The sequence below is a fragment of the Salvelinus sp. IW2-2015 genome, linkage group LG22 (genome assembly GCF_002910315.2).
Source record: "Salvelinus sp. IW2-2015 linkage group LG22, ASM291031v2, whole genome shotgun sequence".
Classification (NCBI taxonomy): domain Eukaryota; kingdom Metazoa; phylum Chordata; class Actinopteri; order Salmoniformes; family Salmonidae; genus Salvelinus; species Salvelinus sp. IW2-2015.
In genome coordinates, this window is record NC_036862.1 from 1,710,967 (window position 1) to 1,737,095 (window position 26,129).

The 26,129-nt window shown below is 41.6% G+C and overlaps 1 protein-coding gene across 1 annotated transcript in view; it reads left to right on the top strand.

The window, feature by feature from the left end:
* The window catches only part of LOC111949925 (diacylglycerol kinase delta-like), a 56,900-nt gene that overhangs the window by 9,548 nt on the left and 21,223 nt on the right, over positions 1–26,129 (top strand). Inside the window, exons 4-19 of the mRNA XM_023967277.2 lie at positions 1,889–2,014; positions 2,282–2,384; positions 3,129–3,291; positions 3,412–3,520; positions 4,447–4,586; positions 5,620–5,704; positions 11,517–11,611; positions 11,745–11,844; positions 12,032–12,293; positions 13,058–13,204; positions 13,492–13,620; positions 14,524–14,620; positions 14,990–15,100; positions 16,132–16,228; positions 16,733–16,840; positions 17,939–18,052. Coding sequence (XP_023823045.1) covers positions 1,889–2,014; positions 2,282–2,384; positions 3,129–3,291; positions 3,412–3,520; positions 4,447–4,586; positions 5,620–5,704; positions 11,517–11,611; positions 11,745–11,844; positions 12,032–12,293; positions 13,058–13,204; positions 13,492–13,620; positions 14,524–14,620; positions 14,990–15,100; positions 16,132–16,228; positions 16,733–16,840; positions 17,939–18,052 — 1,986 coding nt within the window. The remainder of the gene's footprint in view (positions 1–1,888; positions 2,015–2,281; positions 2,385–3,128; positions 3,292–3,411; positions 3,521–4,446; positions 4,587–5,619; positions 5,705–11,516; positions 11,612–11,744; positions 11,845–12,031; positions 12,294–13,057; positions 13,205–13,491; positions 13,621–14,523; positions 14,621–14,989; positions 15,101–16,131; positions 16,229–16,732; positions 16,841–17,938; positions 18,053–26,129) is intronic.

Sequence of the window (26,129 nt, forward strand, 5' to 3'; positions counted from 1 at the left end):
TGAACAATGAACACTTTTATTTTAACTTAATATAATACATAAATACAAACACACACACACACACACACAGCTCTGAACTGACAATGATACTGAAGAGTCTACTTAGGAGACAAATACTCTCAACTGTTTGAATAAAAATAGAGTTTAAGTTACCTGTGATGAATGTTGAAAACAAAAACTTTAATTTCTATATGCAGGAAATCCTATTTTAATAATGGGCATGGTAAGAATTGACAACCAAAGTGCGAGTTATAATTCCCATGACACCTTCTAGCAAAATCTGAAAAGCGGTTCCTTCATTTATTCCATAGGATATTTTTAGATTCACTTAAAATAAGGTCTGTGTTTCGTGTAGGCTTATACCACCGTGCCAATTTTATAACTGTGTAGATATCCATAGGACAAGGTAACTCTGATCAATATTGGCTAAATAAAAGCGAAGATTAAAAAAATTGTAGAGTGGATTTATGAAAATATGTTGACAAACGTTACCTTATCCTAGTGAGATTTACACGGGTATCAAAACGTCGAGGCGGTTTAAGCCTGCACGAAACACAGACCTTATTTGAAGTAGATCAAGACATTCTCTATGGAAGACATGAACGGTAAAATAATGAAGGAACCCCTTTCAAGTTCAGCGGCAAGGTATTACAGGAATTATAACGCGTCGACTATTTCTCTCTAAACCATATACCTTTGACTAATCCGGAAACTATCACCTCGAAAACAAAACGTTTATTCCGTTCCGTATTTTATCTAACGGGTGGCATCCATGAGTAAATATTCCTGTTACATTGCACAACCTTCAATGTTGTCATAATTACGTAAAATTCTGGCAAATTAGTTCACAAAGAGCCAGGCGGCCCAAACTGTTGCATATACCCTGACTCTGCGTGCAATGAACGCAAGAGAAATGACACAATTTCACCTGGTTAATATTGCCTGCTAAACTGGATTTATTTTAGCTAAATATGCAGGTTTAAAAATATATACATAAAGGTGTAAAAAAAAAAAWTTATAATAATAAAAACGGCAAATCAGCGCCCAAAAATACAGATTTACGATTGTTATGAAAACGTGAAATCGGCCTCTATTCAGAACCCTACCTTTTTTTAAGGTCTGTGACCAACAGATGCACATCTGTATTCCCAGTCATGTGAAATCCATAGATTAGGGCCTAATGAATTTTTCAATTGACTGATTTCCTTATATGAACTTTAACTCAGTAAAATCTTTGAAATTGTTGCATTTATGTTTTTGTTCAGTGTATATTCCCTTGAGTGCAATTTGTTGTCTATGGGCAAAGGATGGTTTCCCTCTCCCTCTTTTTCTCCCAACTGTCACGCCCTGACCTTAGAGATCCTTTTTATGTCTCTATTTTTGGTTTGGTCAGGGCGTGAGTTTGGGTGGGCATTCTATGTTGTGTGTTCTATGTTTTCTTTTTCTGTGTGTTTGGCCGGGTGTGGTTGAGATCAGAGGCAGCTGTCTATCGTTGTCTCTGATTGAGAACCATACTTAGGTAGCCTTTTTCCACCTGTGTTGTGTGGGTAGTTGTTTCCTGTTTTGTGTTGTTTCACCTGACAGGACTAATTAGTTTCTTACATTCTCTTTGTTATTTTGTTTCGTGTTCTGTTATAATAAATTTAACATGGACACTTACCACGCTGCGTTTTGGTCCGATCCTGACTACTCTTCATCAGACGAAGAGGATCGTTACACCAACCTCTTTCTCCCTCTCTCTGTCTCTCAATTAAATTCTAAAGGCTTTATTGGCATGAAAAGTGTAACCACCGTTTTTGCAAAGCAAAAACATAGAAACATATTATGTCAATGATGACAGAAATAAATAATTACTGAAATAATAACCGTGACTTCTCCCTCACTGTAGATCTCTATGCCTCACCAGTGGCTGGAGGGCAACCTGCCGGTCAGTGCTAAGTGTACAGTGTGTGATAAGACGTGTGGCAGTGTGCTCCGACTGCAGGATTGGCGCTGCCTCTGGTGCAAGGCCATGGTGAGTCTGTGTGCTTGCAAGCGTATTTGGGTGGTGCGTCTTTAGGTATCTGTTTGAGGGATAAGTGCAAACTGTATTACTATACTTTGCAGCAGCCACAATACAGTATTAATGTATTTTTGTTTTCTGCATACACTGATTTATGACACTTTCAGTACAGCCACAAGGCCATTGAACTTATCAGGTTGTTGACTGTACATACGTGTCGTAATGCTCTGTGTAGTGTGCCTAAAAATAAAGTGTACGTGCGTGCGTGTTGATGTCCAGGTGCACACGGTGTGTAAGGAGCAGCTGTCCACTAAGTGTCCCTTGGGGCAGTGTAAGGTGTCGGTCATCCCCCCCACAGCCCTCAACAGCATCGACTCCGACGGTCAGTTATGCTCCTCACTTCCTCTCCGGGGTCAAGTTTCCCCTAGGTACAGATCTAACCTTAACCATTATTGGGGAAAATGCTAAACTGACCTAAGATCAGGGGCAACTTCACTTTACACCTGTGTTTGTAGATGAACAGGACAGGTGGGGATATCTGCGTGACTGGTCAGGGTAGTGTTCATTAGGCCTCGGGTTGCAAAATTCCCAGGTTTTCCAGGAATCCCGGTTGGAAGACTCCCGGAATCAGAAGGGAATAAGCACGAAATTCAGAACTGTAAAAAAATCATTTAAAAAAAAAATGGACATTTTGGGAAAGTTAACAGAGCAATATTTTTAAATAAGCTCTTTCTTATTAGATGTTAGGGTGTGGTTTCCCAGACACAGATTAAGACTAGTCCTGGACTAAAAAGCATGCTCAATGGAGATTATCCATTAATCTGTGTCTGGGAAACCGACCATGGAAATTCAGGTGTGTGTCGTAGTCTGGTATAGCGGTTAAAGCTCCCGACTCCGGACCTTGTTGACCCTCCTGGCAACAGGAGTCCATCCTGTCATTAGTCCTTATCTGCCGGTCATTGGTTCTCATCTGCCTGTCATTGGTCCTCATCTGCCTGTTATTGTTTTTCATTGGTCCTCATCTGCCTGTCATTGGTCCTCATCTGGCTGTTATTGTTTTTCATTGGTCCTCATCTGCCTGTCATTGGTACTCATTGTTCCTCATCTGCCTGTCATTGGTCCTCAGGGTTCTGGAAGGCCACCTGCCCGCCCTCCTGCACCAGCCCTCTCCTGGTGTTCGTCAACAGTAAGAGCGGCGACAACCAGGGCATCAAGTTCCTGCGCCGCTTTAAACAGCTGCTCAACCCCGCCCAAGTCTTTGACCTCATGAACGGGGGGCCGCATCTCGGGTAAGTCTGCCCTGTGTGCGTAAGTACGTGCATGCTTTTGACATGGCTGTGTGTGTTTCCGACGGCACTGTGTGTATAGCTGCTTGCGTTAGAGTGCTCTCTCTTCTGTGTCTTTCCTAGTTTGCGTCTCTTCCAGAAGTTTGACACGTTCCGGATCCTAGTGTGTGGGGGTGATGGCAGCGTGGGCTGGGTTCTCTCTGAGATCGACACTCTGACGCTCCACAAACAAGCAAGTTTAACCCACCCCAGCCATCTGCACTGAGCTGAAAATAAGCTTCCATCAGTTGGGCTACACCCACTGACTCTTGGGCTCTTTCTCAATGAGTGTTTCCTTGATTACTCTTGTTCTTAGACATGGGTTTTGGGAAGGAGGCGCGGAGTGAATTCGGGGAAGACAAATTGAGAAAGAGCTTTGGCTACTCTCCCATCATCCCTAAGCAGGCCCTGAGCATAGCAGGCAGCTTTAGCTACTGTGCCAGCCAGCGACTCTCATGTTTCCCTTGTCCCACTTTCAACAATCTAGTAACAAAGATACCGTTTTGTCACACTGCCTGCCTCTATTAGTTGTTAGATTGACAGATAAACAGACAGACACTGCGCTCTGCTGGTTGTAAAGTACACACAGTCCTGGCTTACCAGGCTGTGTGTTACATGTGTTTGTTTTTCCTCGATTGCATGAACACTTTTCTCGAAACAGGGTTCACTCTTGCAAAACAGTTACCACAGCCCACTAAACTGAAGTGTGTTTGCCAAAACAGCGCATTTCTCTTTCAAAATGCACTAACACGTCAACTTAGAATACCTGTCATAAAATAACTCTTCAAAGCAGTATCATTTGTCGTATAACTAGAAGATGACTTTTGCAACATCCTAGAGCATATAATACATGTGACAGAACAAACTGAAACCATCAAAACAGTATCATTTGTCAATGAATGAGTAGGTCATTTCACCATTCAATGGATAATGGCTCAAATAAATACTTACTATAACCATCAATATGCATTTCTATGACAAACAAAATGGTAGGAGTTACTAATGAAAGATTTTATATAAGTAAACTGTATTCATGTTTTCTGAATTAGGATTAAATGGGGGAGAATGAGGCTAAATGTAACAGGGGTCAGTTGAAACAGGATAACACTTGTTTTGCAGTGCCAGCTGGGTGTTCTGCCCCTGGGGACAGGAAATGACCTTGCCCGCGTCCTGGGCTGGGGCTCAGCCTGCGACGATGACGCACAGCTGCCTCAAATACTGGAGAAGCTTGAGAGGGCCAGCACCAAGATGCTTGACAGGTAGGAGAGGGAGGGAGGGAGGCGCTGTAGAGGGCCAGCACCAAGATGCTCGACATCACCAAGATGCTCGAAAGAAAGAGAGACTTAGGGAGGGAGGAGAATTGGGGGTGAGGGAAATATTCACCAACATGCTTGACGGGTGAGAGAGGGAGGAAGATCAGGTAGCCTAGTGGTTAGAGCATTGGACTAGTAACCGAAAGGTTGCAAGATCAAATCCCTGAGCTGACAAGGTAAAAATCTGTCGTTCTGCCCCTGAACAAGGCAGTTAACCCACTGTTCCTAGGCCGTCATTGAAAATAAGAATTTGGGACTTTACTTGGCTCATCGCACTCTAGCAACTCCTTGTGGCGTGCCGGGCGCCTGCAGGCTAACTTCGGTGGTCCGACACTTCGGTGTGGCTGGCTTCCGGGTTAAGCGGGCGGGTGTTAAGAACCGTGGTTTGGTGGGTCATGTTTTGGAGGATGTTTTGGCCTCTCCCGAGCTCGCTGGGGAGTTGCAGCGATTAGACAAGATCGTAATTGGATATCACGAAATTGGTGAGAAAAATACATTGTTTTTTATAAATAAGACAATTAAAGGAACCATATGCAGAAATCGCTCCGCCATTTCCTGGTTGTTAAAATTCTAACAGTTGGCCTAATTTCAGTTTGTGACAAAATTATCCATCATTGTGTAGAGAATCATTGTGTAGAGTACCATCTAAACCGCTGTGAAATATCTTTTCCATAACCAAAAATATAGTATTTTAAGCGGTTTGAAGCTGGTGTACAAAACCGTAAGACTCAAAAACTAAACTTAAGAACGGGAAACATTGAAATAGAGCACATATAACAGATCAACCAACCGCTTCTTAGACTTGCTTTCAATGAGAGTGAGAGATCTATAACTCAGATTTCTATGTGAATTTCGTCCCAAAAAGTTACATATTGTAGCTTTAAACCAGCTATCATTAGTCCAGGAGTTTCTCCTGGTCAGTTCAGGGTGAAAAAACGTTCAGCCCCTAAACTATCCATTGTTTAAATTCTTTGCCCAGGTGGAGTATTATGGTGTACGAGACCAAGTTCCCGCGACAACATTCCAGCTCCACGGTGACAGAGGATTGCAGCGACAACTCTGAGGTACTTGTTAATTACATCATTTTCAATCCTACACATCCTGATAGTTTTAGCTGAATTCGAGTACAATTGCAGTTACATGCCATTTATGTATACAGTATCAGTCAAAAGTTTGGACACACCTACTCATTCCAGGGTTTTTCTTGATTTTTCTTATTTTCTACATTGTAGAATAATAGTGAAGACATCAAAACTATGAAAATAACACATATGGAATCATGTAGTAACGAAATATATTTTGTGTTTGAGATTGTTCAAAGTATCCACCCTTTGCCTTGTTGACAGCTTTGCACACTCTTGGCATTCTCTCAACCAGCTTCATGAGGTAGTCACCTGGACTGCATTTCAATTAACAGGTGTGCCTTGTTAATTAGTGGAATTTCTTTCCTTCTTAATGCGTTTGAGCCAATCAGTTGTGTTGTGACAAGGTAGGGGTGGTACACAGATGATAGCCCTATTTGGTAAAAGACCAAGTCCATATAATGGCAAGAACAGCTGAAATTAGCAAAGAGAATCGACAGTCCATCTTTACTTTAAGACATGAAGGTCAGTCAATATGGAAAACTTTCAAGAACTATGAAAGTTTCTTCAGTTGCGGGTGCAAAAACCATCAAGCGCTATGAAACTGGCTCTCATGACGACCGCCACAGGAAAGGAAGACCCATAGATACCTCTGCTGTAGAGGATAAGTGAATTAAAGTTAACTGCACCTCAGATTGTATCAGGCCTTCATGGTCAAATTGCTGCAAAGAAACCACTACTAAAGGACACCAATAAGAAGAAGCGACTTGGTTGGGCCAAGAAACACGAGCAATGGACATTAGACCGGTGGAAATCTGTCCTTTGGTCTGATGAGTCCAAATTTGAGATTTTTGGTTCCAACCCCTGTGTCTTTGTGAGACGCAGAGTGGATGATCTCTGCTTGTGTGGTTACCACCGTGATGCATGGAGGAGGTGGTGTGATGGTGTGATACACCATCCCATCTGGTTCGCGCTTAGTGGAACAATCATTTGTTTTTCAACAGGACAATGACCCAAAACACACCTCCAGGCTGTGCAAGGGCTTTTTGGCCAAGAAGGAGAATGATGGAGTGCTGCATCAGATGACCTGACCTCCACAATCACCCGACCTCAACCCAATTGAGATGGTTTGGGATGAGTTGGACCGCAGAGTGAAGGAAAAGTAGCCAACAAGTACTCAGCATATGTGGAAACTCCTTCAAGATTGTTGGAAAAGCATTCCTCATGAAGCTGGTTGAGAGAATGCCAAGAGTGTGCAAAGCTGTCATCAAGGCAAAGGGTGGCTACTTTGAACAATCTAAAATATATTTTTATTTGTTTTACACTTGTTTTGCTTACTAGATTATTCCATTTGTGTTATTTCATAGTTTTGATGTCTTCACTATTATTCTACAATGCCATTATGCTGCCGCAGTTGCCGGTAATATGCTACACCTGGTCGCCAACCTTTTCCATTTAGAGTGCCAATTTATCTTACGATTTCTACCAATCAGCGTGCCAGTTATGATTTTCATATGCACATTTTCGTGAAACAGTTTCATTTATTTTACAAAGTCTTTGTAACTCCAAATCATTGTATTTGTATTTGTTAGAGATCCAAGGCAGCAGCTACTTTTCCTGGGGGCCAAACACATTAAGGCACTTACATTAAACATTAAACAAAAGATTAAAAAGTACATTATATAACATTATTACACCACTACATACTGTAACTACAATACAAAATGTATAATACCACCATACAACAGTATTACAATGTACGTGTGTGTAAAGTGCGTGTGCTAGCGTTTGTCTGCGTATACGTGTGTCTGTGTCTCTTCACAGTCCCCGCTGTTCTATAAGGTGTATTTTTTTTATCTGATTTTACTGCTTGCATCAGTTAGCTGATGTGGAATAGAATTCCATGTAGTCATGGCTCTATGTAGTACTGTGCACCTCCCATAGTCTGTTCTGGACTTGGAGACTGTGAAGAGACCTCTGGTGGCATGTCTTGTGAGGTATGCATGGGTGTCTGAGCTGTGTGCTAGTAGTTTTAACAGACAGCTCGGTACATTCAGCTTCTCACAAAAACAATTAGTGATAAAGTAAATCTCTACTCCACTTTGAGCCATGAGAGATTGACAGACTAATCCCCATCTTAGTTACTTAGTTATCAACATGTTTTGACCATGACAGTTTACAATCCAGGGTTACTCCAAGCAGTTTAGTCACCTCAACGTGCTCAATTTCAACATTATTCATTACAAGATTTAGTTGAGGTTTAGGGTTTAGTGAATGGTTTGTCCCAAATATAATGCTTTTAGTTTCTGAAATATTTACGACTAACGTATTCCTTGCCACCCATTTTGAAACTAACTGCTGCTTTTTAAGTGTTGCGGTCATTTTAGTCGCTGAAGTGTATAGTCATCCGCCTACATAGATACACTGGCTTTACACAATATAGTAGGGAGTATAAAGCCATAACAACACATACGTTTTTCCAGTAGCAGACTATGATCGATAATTTCAAAAGCCGCACTGAAGTCTAACTAAACAGCCCCCACAACCTTTTTATCATCAATTTCTCTCAGCCAATTGTCAGTCATTTGTGTAAGTGCTGTGCTTGTTGAGTGTCCTTCCCTATAAGCGTGCTGAAAGTCTGTTGCCATCTTTTTTCTTGTAAAATAGCATTGTATCTGGTCAAACACCATTTCTCCCCAAAGTTTACTAAGGGTTGGTGACAGGCTGATTGGTCGGCTATTTGAGCCAGTAAAGGGGATTTACTATTCTGAAGTAATGGAATGACTTTGACTTCCCTCCAAGTCTGAGGGCACACATTTTCTAGTAGGCTGAAATGGAAGATATGTCAAATAGGAGTGGCAATATCGTCATGTGGTTAATAAAAATGATATCTAAATTATAATTATTCAAATCTTAAAGTAACTTATATTGCCATTGCCAACTATGTAAAAAATTGCCTACGTAAAGCCAACAAAATAAAACAAAACAAAGTCTGCAGGTAGAAAATATCCCGATAAAAATAAATCGTATTGGCTACGCATGGCCTGTCTGCAAGGAACTTGAAACGGTCAACTTGGTCCAACCAGAAAGTTTGTACTAATAAACTTGCAACATTGTATATATCCTGGACCCTCAGAGTTTCTCACACCCTGATCTCCAGACAGATACAGTTGTAGGCTATTTACAGTATTTGCGCAAGGGAAAATAATCAATCAGAAACAAAAAACACAATTAATAAATGAACAACTCTTAAATGAAATGAAATAAACCAAACTTGTTTCTCACAAGTGTAGCACAGGTTGTGCGCTCTGTAAACACCGTGTCCCTCCGACAACGACAACAGTAAAATACTGTAATAATAATACATTGAATGTATTAATGGAAATGATGGTAACCAAACAAACATTGTAGATTAGAAATTATGGGAATTAACGGTAAATGTACCACTGGTGATACTGGTGTGCCATGGGGTCAGCCCTAATATTTATAATACACTATACAGTGCATTCTGGAAATATTCAGACCCCTTGACTTTTTCCACATTTTGTTATGTTACAGCCTTATTCTAAAATGTATTAAATCGTTTTTTTCCTCATCAATCTATACATAATACACCATATTGACAAAGCAAAAACAGGTTTTTAGAAATGTTTAGAAATGTATTAAAATAAAAGAAACTATCTTATTTACATAATAATTCAGACCCTTTACTCAGTACTTTGTTGAAGCACCTTTTGGCAGTGATTACAGCCTTGAGTTTTCTTGAGTATGACGCTACAAGCTTGGCACACCTGTATTTGGGGAGTTTCTCCCATTCTTCTCTGCAGATCCTCTCAAGCTCTGTCAGGTTGGATGGGGAGCGTTGCTGCACAGCTATTTTCAGTTCTCTCCAGAGGTGTTCGATCGGGTTTAAGTTCGGGCTCTGGCTGGGCCACTCAAGGACAGTCCCGAAGCCACATCTGCATTTTCTTGGCTGTGTGCTTAGTGTCGTTGTCCTGTTGGATGGTCAACCTTCGCCACAGTCTGAGGTCCTGAGCGCTTTGGAGCAGGTTTTCATCAAGGATCTCTCGGTACTTTGCTCCGTTCATTTTTCCCTCCATCCTGACTAGTCTCCCAGTCGCTGTGGCTGAAAAACATCCCCACCACATGATGCTGCCACCACCATGCTTCACCGTAGGGATCACCGTAGGGATGGTGCCAGGTTTCCTCCAGACGTGACGCTTTGCATTCTGGCCGAAGAGTTCAGTCTTGGTTTCATCAGACCAGAGAATCTTGTTTCTCAGGATCTGAAAGTTCTTTAGGTGGCTTTAGGCGAACTCCAAGCGGGGCTTTCATGTGCTTTTTTGTATTTGTATTTATTATGGATCCCCATTAGCTGCTGCCTTCGCAGCATCTACTCTTCCTGGGGTCCAGCAAAATTAAAGCAGTTATACAATTTTAACAACATTACAAAACATTCATTACAGAATTCACAACACACTAAGTGTCTGCCCTCAGGCCCATACTCCACTACCACATATCTACAACACAAAATCCATGTCTAGGTGTGTGTATAGTGCATATGTTATCATGTGTGACTATGCATGTGTCTGTACCTATGTGTGTGTCTCTTCAGTCCCCGATGTTCCATAAGGTGTATTTTTATCTGTTTTTTAAATAGAATTTTACTGCTTGCATCAGTTACCTGATGTGGAATAGAGTTTAATGTAGTCATGGCTCTATGTAGTACTGTGCGCCTCTCATAGTCTGTTCTGGACTTGGGGATTGTGAGGAGACGTCTTGTGGGGTATGCATAGGTGTCTGAGCTGTGTGCTAGTAGTTTAAACAGACAGCTTGGTGCTTTCTACATGTCAATACCTCTCACAAATACAAGTAGTGATGAAGTAGAGATTGACATGCATACTATTAATGTTTGCTTTCTGTGTACATCCAAGGGCCAGCCGTGTTGCCCTGTTCTGAGCCAATTGCAATTTTCATTTCACTGAGGAGTGGTGGAGTGCTGCAGAGATGGTTGTCCTTCTGGAAGGTTCTCCCATCTCCACAGAGGAACTCTGGAGCTCTGTCAGAGTGACCATTCGGTTCTTGGTCACCTCCCTGACCAAGGCCCGTCTCCCCTGGTTGCTCAGTTTGGCCGGGTGGCCAGCTCTAGGTAGTCTTGGTGGTTCCAAAGTTCTTCCATTTAAGAATGATGGAGGCCACTGTGTTCTTGGGGACCTTCAGTGCTGCAGAAATAATTTAGTACCCTTCCCCAGATCTGTGCCTCGACACAATCCTGTCTCTGAGCTCTACGGACAATTTCTTCAACCTCCTGGCTTGGTTTTTGCTCTGACATGAACTGCCAACTGTTGGACCTTATATAGACAGGTGTGTGCCTTTCCATATCGTGTCCAATCAATTGAATTTACCACAGGTGGACTCCAACCAAGTCTTAGAAACATCTCAAGGATGATCAATGGAAACAGGATGCAGCTGAGCTCAATTTTGAGTCTCATAGCAAAGGGTCTGAATACTAATATAAATAAGGTATTTCTTTTCTTCTTCTTTTTATATACATTTCCAAAAGTTTCTAAAAACCTGTTTTCGCTTTGTCATTGTGGGGTATTGTGTGTGTGGATTGATGAGGAACATGTTTTAATAAATACATTTTAGAATAAGGCTGTAACGTAAAAAAACGTGGAAAAAGGGAAGGAGTCTGAATATTTTCCGAATGCCCTGAATGTGGTGATGCTGTGCAGTTCAAGGCACATTTCCTCAAGAAAAGCATTTTTTCGACCTTGATTGTTTCCTGCCACAGGTGCAACAGATTCTGACCTACGAGGACTCTGTGGCGGCCCACTTGTCCATGATCCTGTCTTCAGATCAGCACTCAGTGGTCATCTCCTCGGCTAAGTATGTCTGTAACTTCAATCAGTCTGCCCACCTGCTATGTCCATACAGTTTCTTATGTCCAGCTTCACTATCCCGAGCATTGTTAGGTGTAGATTTCCGTTGCCCTGACTGTGTGTGTTGTGCATGTTCATAGGGTACTGTGTGAGACAGTGAAAGACTTTGTGGCTCGAGTGGGGAAGGCCTACGAGAAGAACAAGGAGCGCTCCGAGGAGTCAGAGGCTATGGCCGAGAAGGTAAGCTGCAAGGAACCATTGCTTTGTCCCAGTTATCTCATCTTTCTCCCAAAGTGTGCAGTTGTTCACATCCCTTCAGTGATTTTATGTAAATGATTGGGATAGGAAATATGGTGGAAACTCCCTCCAGCCATGTTTGTACTAATGCAGTGAATCAGATCTGTGTTGATTGGTCGGTTGGTTGCAGTGTGGAGTTCTGAAGGAGAAGCTGGACTCGCTGCTGAAGACTCTCAACGAGGAGGCGCAGGTGTCTACTACGATGCCTGCCCCTCCTCCTACCATCGCTGAGGAGCAGGAGGAGGGCGAGGGGGTTCTGGTGCCATCGCCCGCTGCCCCCCCGTGCTCTCCCAGGCCCCTGACGGCCATCTTTAAACCCAGGGAACAGCTGATGCTGAGAGCCAACAGCCTGAAGAAAGCCATCAGGCAGATCATCGAGCACACTGAGAAAGGTAAGATGTTACCTTCCTACTGCTATTTCTGTTTTATAGTTCATAGTTGGGGTCAATTCAGAAAGTAAACTGAATTTCCAATTCCAATTCAGACCTCCATGAAAAGCAATTATGAAAATTGGAATTAGAATTACAATAAGGTTATTTTTACTTTAAGCAAACTTTTTGTCTGATGTGGTTAAAAAATAAACAAACATTAAAACATAGTAGGCTACACTGACCTACTTGGCATACTTGAGGTTTCACATGTTACATAAAGACAGAGGACAGCCAAAAACATCAAAGCCATGAGCATTGCAACAGTAGAGCAGGACTCCCTGTAGCGATGACTCAGATCAGACTTGCCGCCCGTATTATAGTTATTGGAATAGGAATTTCAGTTTACTTCCTGAATTGAGTGAAGTGAAATGGAATAGACGTACGCGAACCCTGAGATAATATAGTTGCTATCTACACTCATCCAAATAAGAATAAGAATTGGTTCTTAACTGACTTGCCTAGTTAAAGAAAAAAAGAGTGGTTTAATCTCTCCTGTACTTTTTCAAAATACAGTGCCTTCGGAAAGTATTCAGACCCCTTGTCTTTTTGCTTTGTCATTATGGGGTATTGTGTGTAGATTGCTGAGGATTTTTATTTTTCAATCCATTTTAGGATAAGGCTGAAATGTAACAAAATGTGAAAAAAGTGAAGGGGTCTGAATACATCCCGAAGGCACTGTACCTACTCTTGTTGCTGAACGGTTTTCTTCTCTATTCTTCTATCAGCGGTGGACGAGCAGAATGCCCAGACTCAGGAGGCTTTTGCTCTGGGGGCAGAGGAGGAGGAGGAGGAAGAGCAAGTCAAGCTGTTTTTGCAGTCGTCCTACAGTGGGAATGCCTGTAACAGCACCAGGAGCCATCCAGTCCGCAGAGGTCAGTCATTGAACCCTGAGTCTCCTAACCTGGTCGTGTTCATTTGGGACCAAATATAAGAAAACAAGACCGAACCAGGGAAGGACTACCTTTTTTAAAGTGTTTTTCGTTGCATGCCCCAATGAACACGGCCCAGACGAAATTGATAATTTTAATTAATGATGCGTGCCCATTTATTCTTGAAGATTATCTCTTCTAAATGTGTGTTGTTTTTTAAATTAAGGAGTGGGCTTTTAATCATCATCCCAGTGTCTCATGTCTTTCTGTGTCTCTGTTTGATCCTGTAGTGTCCAAGACTCCTTGTGAAAAGCTCATCAACAAAGGAAGCCTGTCACTGGGCAGCTCTGCGTCACTTCCTGCCCAGACAGGAAGTCGAGAGAGCATGCCAATGCTCAACACCAAGATCCTCTACCCAAGTAAGGGCACAAGTTCTCACCAGCTCTGTACCGAGGGCCCTCAGTTCCCCAATCCCAAATCGACCCCTACCCCCTTGGACACTTGTGTACACTGTAGTGCTTTTTGAGGTCGGTTCTGTTACGGTTTCAATACTTTTTTTTAAACAAATGCACTATGCAGGTTAAATGCTGTAAAAACACAGAATAAAACAATTAATAAAAGTCCCAGGATGGTAGTGACTGCCCATTACTGATTATCACTTAATAATAACTTTACATTAATACATTTTACATTAATAAAATATTTCAGTTGTTGTGTATATTACATTTGTTTTATTTGATGATGATTTCATTCCAAGTCATCATCTCCTCTACAGAGCTGCTGCCTAGGCTGTCTGACAAAATCACTATTTTGGTAGTTCTTCAAAGTAAATAAGCCATACTTTTATGACTGCTGAATACCAACTATCAATTACTTAGATCATGTATTTTCAGGCAGAGATACCTCGCGAAGAAACTGCTCTCTATGTATCCCCTCATGATCCGCATTCACAGACTGGAAAAGTAGCCACGCAATGGATTATGGTCATTGTAGTTAGTTTAGCGCAGAAAACTTTAATTATGTAGAACATTGGTCTGTTGGAAACTACAACTCCCTATTACATCCCACAGTTTAGCATGATCTGATTAATCTCTAGAGAATCTGCAGCGCATTGAACTCACAGAAAAACCCTGAATGAAATGGAATTCAAATAATTGAACTGACATTGGACAATTAGTTTAAAAACCGAAAAATAACCAACATTTTTACTATTTTTTTCCCACTATTCCACTTTATATTCCTGTGATATCATTTTGCTCTCTCTGTGCTCAATTGTCAGTCAGTGTTCAGTATGTGTTAAGTGTGTTTATGTGTTTGTTCAGGTTTCAGGGCTGGTATCTCTGGCTCCCTCTCCAGCAGTTCGGTCATCAGCAAACTGCTGGTCAACGCTGACTCCTTCAGCTGTGACCCAGAGACCTTGTGAGTGTCCACGTTTCAGTCTCTCTCCTCCTTCGCATAAAGGGTTAACTTTTTTTTTTTTAGATTTTAGCTTATTTTCAACTTACCTTTGGTGTTGTCATTTCATCCAAACCATTTGTAGGTTTGTTAGCTGGTTATTAAACAACGTCCAGAATCTCCTAGCCAGCGTCTTTGGAGCTTGGAGAAATGCTAGTGGAAACGGATTGAACCAGCAAGTGGTGTATTAAAAAGCATGGGAAAGAACTCTGTCTTCCTCTTTCCATGTCCTTGCATTCCCCATGCTTTTGAAGTGAACTATCCCTTTAAGCCCATCATCATCTACCTCTTGCTCCAGAGTCGTGAGTGACCTTGTACTGTGTTTGGTTTCAGTGACTGCTACACTGAGAAATGTGTGATGAACAACTACTTTGGGATCGGCCTGGATGCTAAGATCTCACTGGACTTCAACAATAAGCGGGACGAGCATCCCGAGAAGTGCAGGTAACTGAGGAATGAGCTAACCTAAACCAGATAGACCCAGCCCCGGATTGGGTGGTAAGCAGAGATGTAGTCTTGATCTCGTGGGCTTTGTCTTGAGGCCACTAAATAAAGTGTTGGTCTGGTCATGGACTCAGTACACAGGGTCTGGGTTTTGATAGTTTGGGTCTGGGTCTCAAGGGGTCTAGTCTGGGCCTTGATAAAACTGTGTAAAACAGACCAAACAATTTAGAAATACATTTGGGGATTGGACAAACACTTTCAGTGTAAACTTAAATGACTGAAACAACACGAAGAATGCAGGGAAATATTATGGAAAAAACAATCACCAAGTAAAACCTAAACAGTCAGTAAGAATCGAAAATTAAAAAAAACAATGATTCCGACCGGGCAAGAAGGGCATACCAGTTGGGACCCACTTGAATTTCTTTTAATGTTTGAACATAAGATCATAGCTTTAGCCAAAGCAAAATGTGCAGAATTGTAGTAAATTTGTCCCACGTCAGTGCATTTTCGTGAGAATTTTGACAAAATCTTCGCAAATTGCTATGCAAAATGTCTGTATTGCCGCCAGCAAAATCAAGCGTTTTTGACTGCAAATATCAACAACAAAAAAATCACAAAATCCTGGAGAAACTGTTTGTAGCTCAGACACACCGCAAAGACCTACGGCTAAAAGAAGTGCTTGGCCGCTTTCACCTGCTGCTTTAAACTGTTCATCCTCCAGGTGTGTTTATCCTTTAGAATAGCAATGTCTTCCATTTCTGTGCTGCTGCTCTCCACAAAGTCCTAATGTTTGTTTTGGTTCTATGTATACTGTGTGTGGTGGTGTGTGTGTGTGTGTGTGTGTGTGTGTGTGTGTGTGTGTGTGTGTGTGTGTGTGTGTGTGTGTGTGTGTGTGTGTGTGTGTGTGTGTGTGTGTGTGTGTGTGTGGTGTGTGTGTGTGTGTGTGTGTGTGTGTGTTGTGTGTTGTGTGTGTGTGTGTGTGTGTGTGCTCGGCCACTGTGGTAAGCTGTGGGTCGGTCTGTGTTCAGGAGTCGCACCAAAAACATGATGTGGTACGGGGTTCTGGGCACCAAGGAGCTGCTGCATCGCACCTACAAGAACCTAGAGCAGAAGGTACTGCTGGAGGTAAGAAAACAATGATAACCAAGTGAGTGCAACTAAGGGTACGTCCACATTGAGATTTTGTCTGAATATTCCGGGTGGAGCCAATGGTTTTTCAATGGGTGTCATCCGTTGCTGGATGAATGACAACGGAGATTAGTTGAAATTGTCCAACAAAAAAACTTGTCCAACAAAGACAATATATCCACATTTGTACGTATGCAACTCGTCCGGGAAAAAAGCAGGGATGAGTTGTACTTTCGACAGACGAAAACGGACAATGATGTACGTCAAATACTATTTTATCTGTGTGATGCGCCTCAGTGTGCCATACCCTAAAGAGACTTGACTGTCATCCCTCGAACCCTGACCCTAACCTTAAAGGGCAATCTGTTATTGACACCTCCGTTTTTGGACTTTTCGATGAATGTCTGGTGTTGTTATTGTGATTGTGGGTGTTTGTAACAGAGCATATGCAGAAAGTTTTTTTCTGTCACAGTATGATCATGTGTGTGTGTGTGTGTTTAGTGTGACGGGAGGCCTATCCCCCTCCCCAGCCTGCAGGGCATAGCCGTCCTGAACATCCCCAGCTATGCAGGCGGCACCAACTTCTGGGGCGGGACTAAAGAGGATGATGTAAGTGTCATCAAAACCCTCTCTTTGTGTTGTTGTTTCGTAACTACATTATGACTCCATAGGCAGCTGGATCTTTTTTATAACACAATAATGCAAGGTCATAAAGATTACATGACATTGTAACAGTACTCACACGTTTCCTCCACATTTTTGTTTTTAACGTTTTAAGTATCTTTGGGTCTTTGAAAAGTGCTATGTAAATTCCATGTGTTTTTATACTACTAATAATAAAAAATAATTTTAAATCAAAAAATAATATTTATAACCCCTTCCCTCGACATAACCAGAATATCCCCAGCACAAATCTAACCCACATCACATCAATCACCCCAGTCAGCGTTGTTGTGTTCATGTGTGGCTAACCACGTGAGATATACAATTAGTGTACAAAACATTAGGAAACACCTAACATAGACTGACCAGGTGAATCCAGGTGAAAGCTCCCTTTTTGATGTCAACTGTTAAATAGAGGAGACATGATGAAGAAGGATTTCTAAGCCTTGAGACAATTGAGACATGGATTGTGTATGTATGCCATTGTGTATGGATCCCCATTAGCTGCTGCCAAGGCAGCTCTTCCTGGGGTCCAGCAAAATGAAGCCAGTTATACAATTTTAAAACCATTATGAACTGACATGAACTGACAACTGTGTGTGTTTCTCTTCAAAATCCCCACTGTTCTATAATGTGTCTTTAAAAAAAATATGTTTTGTAAATCTGATTTCACTGCCTGCATGAGTTTCTTTTCCACTTGATGTGGAATAGAATTCCATGTAGTCATGGCTCTATGTAGTACTGTGCGCCTCCCATAGTCTGTTCTGGACTTTGAGTCTGTGAAGAGACCTCTGGTGGCATGTCTTGTGGGGTATGCATGTGTGTCCGAGCTTTGTGCTAGGAGTTTAAGCAGACTCGGTGCTTTCAACATGTCAATACCTCTCACAAATACAAGTAGTGGTGAAGTCAATCTTTCCTCTACTTTGAGCCAGGAGAGATTGACATGTACTGTATATTATTAATGTTAGCTCTGTGTGTACAGGAAGGTGTTCCAAATGTTTTGTACACTCGTTGTATTAAAATGACATGTCCTCTTCCCTGCAGACGTTCACGGCGCCATCTTTTGACGATAAGATCCTGGAGGTGGTGGCGGTGTTTGGCAGCATTCAAATGGCTGTGTCCAGAGTCATCAACCTGCAGCACCACCGTATCGCACAGGTAACACACACACACTGCAGACTGTTAATATACAGAGGACTGTGTCTGCATCCCAAATGGGCCCTGGCACCCTATTCCCGTGACCCTGGCATCCTATTCCTGTGACGCAGGCTGTGTCGCAAATGGCACCCTATTCCCTTTCGGGACCAGGGCCCAACAGTAGTGCACTATATACAGCAATTTGGGACACAGCCTGTGTCATAGGTTAACCTGCCGCACCACACACAACATTGCTTAGGTGAGGCATCCAGACAGAGTTGTCTGCTAGAGACATAAATTCCCTTGAAACAGGTCAGCAGCATTGGCTCAATGGACAGAAGAGGTGGCCGTCTGTCCAAGTTTTCATGCGTCATAATACACCATGAAAGCTAAGACACCTTTTGGAGTCACTTGGCTGATGCTTATCTGACAAGCAACCGTTAGTTGTGCTGTTCTGCTCTGCTTGTCACACGTGCATAGTGTTACAGTTCTTTTCAATCACTTTGGTGCAATTAAGGACAAAAATCTAAACAGACTAAGCACGTTTTCAATTTACTGAGTACAACAAACAAATTTACAAAGGCACTTTTTCACTACACCAAATCACTTTCAATGTGTATACATATTCAATCTAAGTATCTGTTAAAAAGCAATATCCACATCACTTTTGATATGATTTCTTGTCTTCTTTTTTTTTTATCACCTAAATGGCGCATCTTTCAGTTGTAAGTGGTATATTTTCTGTTTACCAATCTCTAAACTGATAACACTTGTAATGTCCCCTATCTTTATGGGTAGAACCTTTTGATTGTGCATTCATTGGGGTTTCACACATCTTTCACCCATAAGTCATTCGTGCAAAATCTGAAGTTTTCCGTGAAATACCATTATTTACCACGTTTTGAAATATCCCAATATCAACTTTGGTATTTTATTAGGATCCCCATTAGCTGTTGCTAAAGCAGCAGCTACTCTTCCTGGGGTCCACACAAAACATAATACAGAACATCATTAGACAAGAACTTTGCTGTAGCTTTCTTTCATTCCTGCAGACACGGTAATCTGAGCCATCCGATTGGCCAGCGGTAGGCCTATAGTGCACTTTATTTGCTCTCCGAGCCCAGCCGGGAAGGCAGAGTTTGTACCTTCAAACACCCGGCGCACAGGGCAGCTGAATCGGATGCACCTACCGACAACAGCCCCGAGACGAATAAAAAGAAAACACAAGGCGTTATCATGTTTGTTTGAACAGAAAATGTTTGCTGATCGACTAGGAATGCCTCGGAGATCAACCAGTCCATCACGATCAACCGGTTGCTAACCACTGCTCTAGAAAGTTGAGTGAAGTTTAATCTTGTGCTTCTCTCTGTGGGCTGATATTTGTTCTGCGCGGCAGTCTCGGGCTACTGCTCGCCCGCTCGTGGTTTAGAGGGAACATTGCCTTACTACCATACCCCGTTCAAAGGCACTTCAATATTTTGTATGGCCCATTCAGACAAATCCATGTCTCAATTGTCTCAAGGATTAAAAATCCTTCTTTTAACACGTCTCTTCCCCTTCAGCTACACTGATTTGAAGTGGATTTAACAAGTGACATCAATAAGTGATCATAGCTTTCACCTGGATTCACCTGGTCTGTTTGTCGTGGAAAGAGCAGGGATTCTTAATGTTTTCTATACTCATTGTATATACAGTACGTTAACCAAGCACTACATGATTTTGGATCAGTAGTTATTTGTTTCGAGCAGTTTGATTACGCGATCCAGTGATTCCTTAACAAAAAGTTTGGAGCTTATGCTGTAGTGTGTTTGTGGTCGATGGTGGCAGGTTGCGGTAAATGACAGTATTCCGTCATTGTGCCAGACTAAAGCAAGGGGAAGTTAGAATGCTGATTATGCTTTTGGTTTCTCTCCCTTCGTAAAACCAAAAGAAAGAATTCTAAAATAACAAACTGGGTTTAATTTTATATATATATATATATATTGAACTTTTATTTAACTAGGCAAGTCAGAACAAATTCTTATTTACAATGATGGCCTACATCAGCCAAACTCGGACGATCCTGGGCCAATTGTGCGCCGCCCTCTGGGACTCCAAATCACGACCAGTTGTGATAAAGCCTGGATTCAAACCAGGGTGTCTGTACCACAGTGTGGAAAGAGTGACATCCCCTAGTCTATATAAAGTGACTTTCTGAAACACAGAGTTGTTCTTTGCTAATGTGAAGAAGAAACTGAACATAATAATAATAATATTTATTATGATAATAGATTTGTTTTATATAGTGCTTTTAATTACAAGTACAATCTCAAAGTTGCTTTAAAAACTAAATTTAACAAAACATTTTACAAATCAAATTTAGATAATAGGCAGTTCGGAAGGTAGTATCTTGAGCGGATGGAGCATAGATGGAACAGCCAGGCAGGAAGTTAGGTTTGTCAGATGTTTCTAACGAACGCCTATAGTCGACATTAACAAAACAATACATTTACATTCAATATTTTTTAGGTCACTGGATCCCAACCTTTTTCGTTTACTGTACCAACAACTGAATTTGTCTCTGCTCTGAGAACCCCTGAAGTACCCCCTTATGTGTATTTGACCAGTAAGCCTATGGTTCATAGTCTTCTCAAGTACCCCTTGTGGATAGGCCTAGTACCCCCAGGGGTCCTAGTACCCCGGTTGGGAACCACTGGTTTAGATAATAAAATAGTTTAATTGAAACTTAAGTAATTTAATTGAAACATAAATAAACAATTCCAGAATCAAATGAATGCTGCAAAAAATCCTACATTGTATTTAGTATAGGCCTAATCAAATGTTTACCAGCTGCAGCTATTTAAACTGTTGGCCTATATGGCCTGAGTATGGTCTATGTCCGAAAGCCTGAATTAGACAACAAATAAAGCTACTAAAACCAATAACTTCAAAACAGTCCATCACTTGTATTTCTTCAAATTGCTGTGCGGGAAAAGGATGTCATCCACCGTGCCTAGTCAGTTGGCTTCTCCTCTCTGACATCGCAAATCTAGCTGTGGGTCACACTTTATATCCTTTGGAACCACACAATTACCAGGTGAAGAGTAGGCTGTTTGCTTGTTTCTAAGGTGAGTTTGGCCTCTGAAGATATAGAAGAAATCAACAAGATCTTTCAAGTATTCTTTCACAATAGCTGGCCTTATATTATCTTCAGTTTTGCACAGGGAACTGTCCCACACTGTGGTGGATAGCACCCTCTACACGTGAACTCACTCTTTGTTTATGTAATGGGCTGTAAGGCACAAGTATCCACTTTTTTTTTTGTGTCAGTCCACACCATTGTATTTACCCAAGTTCTCTTTCAACTCCGGGACCACTTGATTTTTTTGCTCAATGCAGGACTCTAGTGCAAGAGAGTAGACATTCTCAGAGAGAAACATTCACACCTCCATTAATTTACGAAAGGATAGTCTCATAGCTTGGCTAGGTGTGAAAAGTCCAACAATTTGTGCTACAGTTCAGGCTACCGATATTTGCTGCGGTCAGTCATCTGAGCGAGGTTTTAACTTTCTGAATGAATGGGTTTAACCTGCTGAATTACATATTGTATATTACGTCAATTACCTCGAATAACCTGTACACCCGCACACTAACTCCCTGTACACCCGCACACAGTACCCCCTGTATATAGCCTTGTTATTGTTATTTTATTGTGTTACTAAATAAACTAAAGTTTTTTTTTAAGTTAATATTTTCTTAAGTCTTTTCTTAACTGCATTGTTGGTTAAGGGCTCGAAACATTTCACGGTAAGTTCCTACACCTGTTGTATTCGGCGCATGTGACAAATACAATTTGATTATATTGAAGTAAGAAGGTGAAAAGGAAGGCAAAGAAATTATAATCAATCCCAGATAGAAAAAAGGTTTTAAAGTCTTTAGTACAGCAAAGATTGGGGACTCAGGGCAGTACCATTTCAGTCATTTGATAAAGGTCCACATGGATCAGACTGTTGGGGTAAGTTTCTTATTCCTTGTCAATCATTTGCTTACTGGTGAAATCAGCAATCAGACAATATCTTTAGGTAAATCAATCAAACCTTTATTAATGCAATTGCAGACTGAAGTTGACAACGGGAACATAGCATGCATGTTTCCGAGTAAATTCTGCAAAATAGGAAAGGTCCAAGTTGCTTTAATATGCTTGCAGTCAACCCCTAGTGATGTAACTGCCTACGTCAACACCTTCTACTCATGAAACCAAGCCCATGCATATACAGTTATACAAATTTGCAGGAGAGAACAATAGTCCAGTGTTTTCTCAGGGCTCAGCAGTAATTTTCCACTCCTGTGTGGCTTACAGTTGTATGTCTGACTTGTCTTTTATCTCTTTCACTCCCCTGCAGGATTCTGTGTCTATGAATCTCTTTTAGCCTTGAGGCGCTTTCTCACAGACACCCTGTTTTGACTGCAATAACTCACACATCTCTCAGACCGTTTCTTATAAGAGGCAGAGACTAGAAAAGAACTGTGGAACAGTATTTAAACCTTATAATGCATATAATGCTAATCTGTGGTCCAGGAACCTATACATGTAGTGGGGGAGGGGTCTTGTAGCCCTTCCCCTTCTATTAATACAACATAAGCGTAATCAATTATTATAATACATCAATAATTTGGTGCAGCCCCTATCATGACCCCAAGGTGACCCCCATCAAGACTAAAACTTTGAAGACTGAGATCGAGTCATTGAAGGCAGACCAGCGAAAGAGAAACATTCTCAGAGGGCAGAGATACAGGCAACGGCTAATGCATATATCCGGCGCAAGGCGGCATTGATGGATTACCCGGCTGCATTGGCGGAGAGTTAGAATCAAAGACCTGATTTGCCTTAACGAAAAATGCATCAACACCCTACAAATATGTCATTTTATTATAATATACATAATAATTACTCTTGAGATGAGCTGTAGCGAGAGGAGACTGTGTATGCTTAAGACGATCAGAAAGAATGTGTTGTTTTAAGCTGTGTATAAATATAACATATCCGGCTCCAACAGCCCTGGACCCAATTCATTGGAATGCCACCACACCATGGCCCAATTAGCGATTTATACTAGTCCAAAGGTGGTCCCGACAGCACGCCACAAAAGATGCAGGCCTGGGGGGCAAGACTCTTAAATACATTATTGGATGGTATCCGTGATTCGGCTATGCATAGCCAACTGTAGGGCTATTATACAGTGCATTCGGAAAGTATTCAGACCCCTTGACTTTTCCCACATTTTATTACGTTACAGCCTTAAATTCTAAAATGGATTAAATTAGTTTTTCTCATCAATCTACACACAATACCCCATAATGACAAAGTAAAAATAGTTTTTTAGCAATTTTGGAAATATATTAAAACTAACAAACTGAAATATAACATTTACATAAGTAGAGACCCCTTACTCTGTACTTTGTTGAAGCACCTTTGGAAGCGATTACAGCCTCAAGTCTTCTTGGGTATGACGCTACATGCTTGACACACCTGTATTTGGGGAGTTTCTCCCATTCTTCCCTGCAGATCCTCTCAAGCTCTGTCAGGTTGCTGCACAGCTATTTTCAGGTCTCTCCAGAGTTGTTCAATCAGTTTCAAGACTTGTCCCGAAGCCACTCCTGCGTGGTCTTGGCTGTGTGCTTAGGGTCGTGTTCCTGTTGGAAGATGAACCATCGCCCCAGTCTGAGGGGCTAAGTGCTCTGGAGCAGGTTCTCTCAGTACATTGCTCCGTTCATCTTTCCTTTGATCCTGACTAGTCTCCCAGTCCTTGCCGCTGAAAAATATCCCCACAGCATGATACTGCCACCAACATGCTTCACCGAAGGGATAGTGCCAGGTTTCCTCCATACGTGACGCTTGGCATTCAGGCCAAAGAGTTCAATCTTGGTTTCATCAGACCAGAGAATCTTACTTCTCATGGTCCCACTAAGCGCGGCAGGTAGCCTAGTGGTTAGAGTGTTGGGCCAGTAACCGAAAGGTTGCTAGATCAAATCCCCGAGCTGACAAGGTAAAGATTTGTTTTTCTGCCCCTGAACAAGGCGGCAGTTCACTGTTTCTAGACTGTCATTGTAAATAAGAATTTGTTCTTAACTGACTTGCCTAGTTAAATAAAGGTTCAATTAAAAAATATAAATAAAAAGCGCAAACCAGATGGGATGGCGTATCGCTGCAGAATGCTGTGGTAGCCATGCAGGTTAAGTGTGCCTTGATTTCTAAATAAATCACTGACAGTGTCACACCTGACAGCACCATCACACCTCCTCCATGCTTCACGGTGGGAACTACACATGCAGAGATCATCCGTTCACCTACTCTGAGTCTCACAAAGACAAGGTGGTTAGAACCAAAAATGTCAAATTTGGACTCATCAGACCAAAGGACAGATTTCCACCGGTCAATTGCTTGTGTGTCTTGGCCCAACCAAGTCTCTTCTTCTTATTGGTGTCCTTTTAGTAGTGGTCTATTTGCAGCAATTTTACCATGAAGGCCTTATTCATGCAGTCTCCTCTGAACAATTGATGTTGAGATGTCTGTTACTTGAACTCTGTGAAGCATTTATTTGGGCTGCGATTTCTGAGGCTGGTAACTCTAATGAACTTATCCTCTGAAGCGTTGAAGAGGGCGATGGGCACATTTTTTTAGTCACGATCCTTATCAGCCACACCTTTTGATCTCTGAAACTCCACCTCTGACAGGCAGAGGCAACAACCGTGTCAGATTCGTCAGGTCATTGGTTCACCCTGACATTTACATTCCTCATCTGACACCAGAACTTGAGGAACTGCTCACCAAGCACAGCAAGGGCCATCCGGACCATTATGCTGTTCTGCTATTCCCATAATGCTGAACCAAAGAGAGATATCACGAGTGGGCACAGAATACCAACTGGTATGGATCCCGAGGCAAATTTGACTTACAAGTGAACCTCTGAGTATTCATCATGAATACTGTGTCTCAAAAGTTTCCCTCTAGCGATTGCAACCCAGAAAAACATCAAAGACAGAGTAAATGAGTACTTGAGGTCGCCGAGAAAGTCCAGACATGGCCTTCTCTCCATTATCTAAGGATAATATTCTTCTGTATAGTAGCCTAATAAACATCTGCACTTTGAAACAGTCTTTAAAAGAAATCTAATTCAATAATATATTTCTACTACAGTAAGTGCAGATGCTGTGTTTTTTATTTTTAGAATACAGTACTAGGCTTACAGTAGTGATGGACATTGGTCACAGTTCACGCCTTGATGAGCCATTAAATTGGATAATAGCCAGCACAAACTCGCATAATAGTTAATTGGTGATTGAAACTAATTTGTTTGAGAGGTTGGTGTGTTCTTCAGGGGGAAAAATACATTTTTTTAAATAAATTAAATAAAGGCCAGGATATAATATCAACAAGAGAATGGAACGAGAATGGAACGAGTCACTTATGAATTGAAACGACCAGATTTGATTAAAACAAACAAATGTCGGCCTTTAACTGTCCAAATATTTCATACAATATTCTGCCCATATTTGTATTTTTTAAGGACTTGTATTAACCGATGTTTTAGTACGATAGTATATACGCCTACATATGATATACGCCTACATAGGCTAATGTAAAAGGCATTTTATTTTTTATATATAATCTCAAACTGCACCGGTCAAATAATGCTCAATTCAATTTTAATCATGACATGTATTCACAATTGCATGGCGTGATGATCTCTGCTAGGCTTCAAATGCCCTCTTTAATAAATAAAGTAGATGTGCTCAAAGATGCCTTCTGGTGGTTCAAACAAGCATTAACAGCCAGCACTGTAACACACTGTACCGTACCACTGTATACTGCACGCTATATCGCACTATGATGCAACTGTTAATTGAGGAACCACTAGTTAATTGTATTGGTAACAAATGACAATAAAATCATACAAAATGTAAATTGGCCGCAGGGCCAGACGGATTACGAGAATGTGTACTGCGAGCATGCGCTGGCCAACTGACATTTTCAACCTCTCCCTGTCCGAGTCTGTAATACCAACATGTTTTAAGCAGACCACCATAGTCCCTGTGCCCATGAACACAACGGTAACCT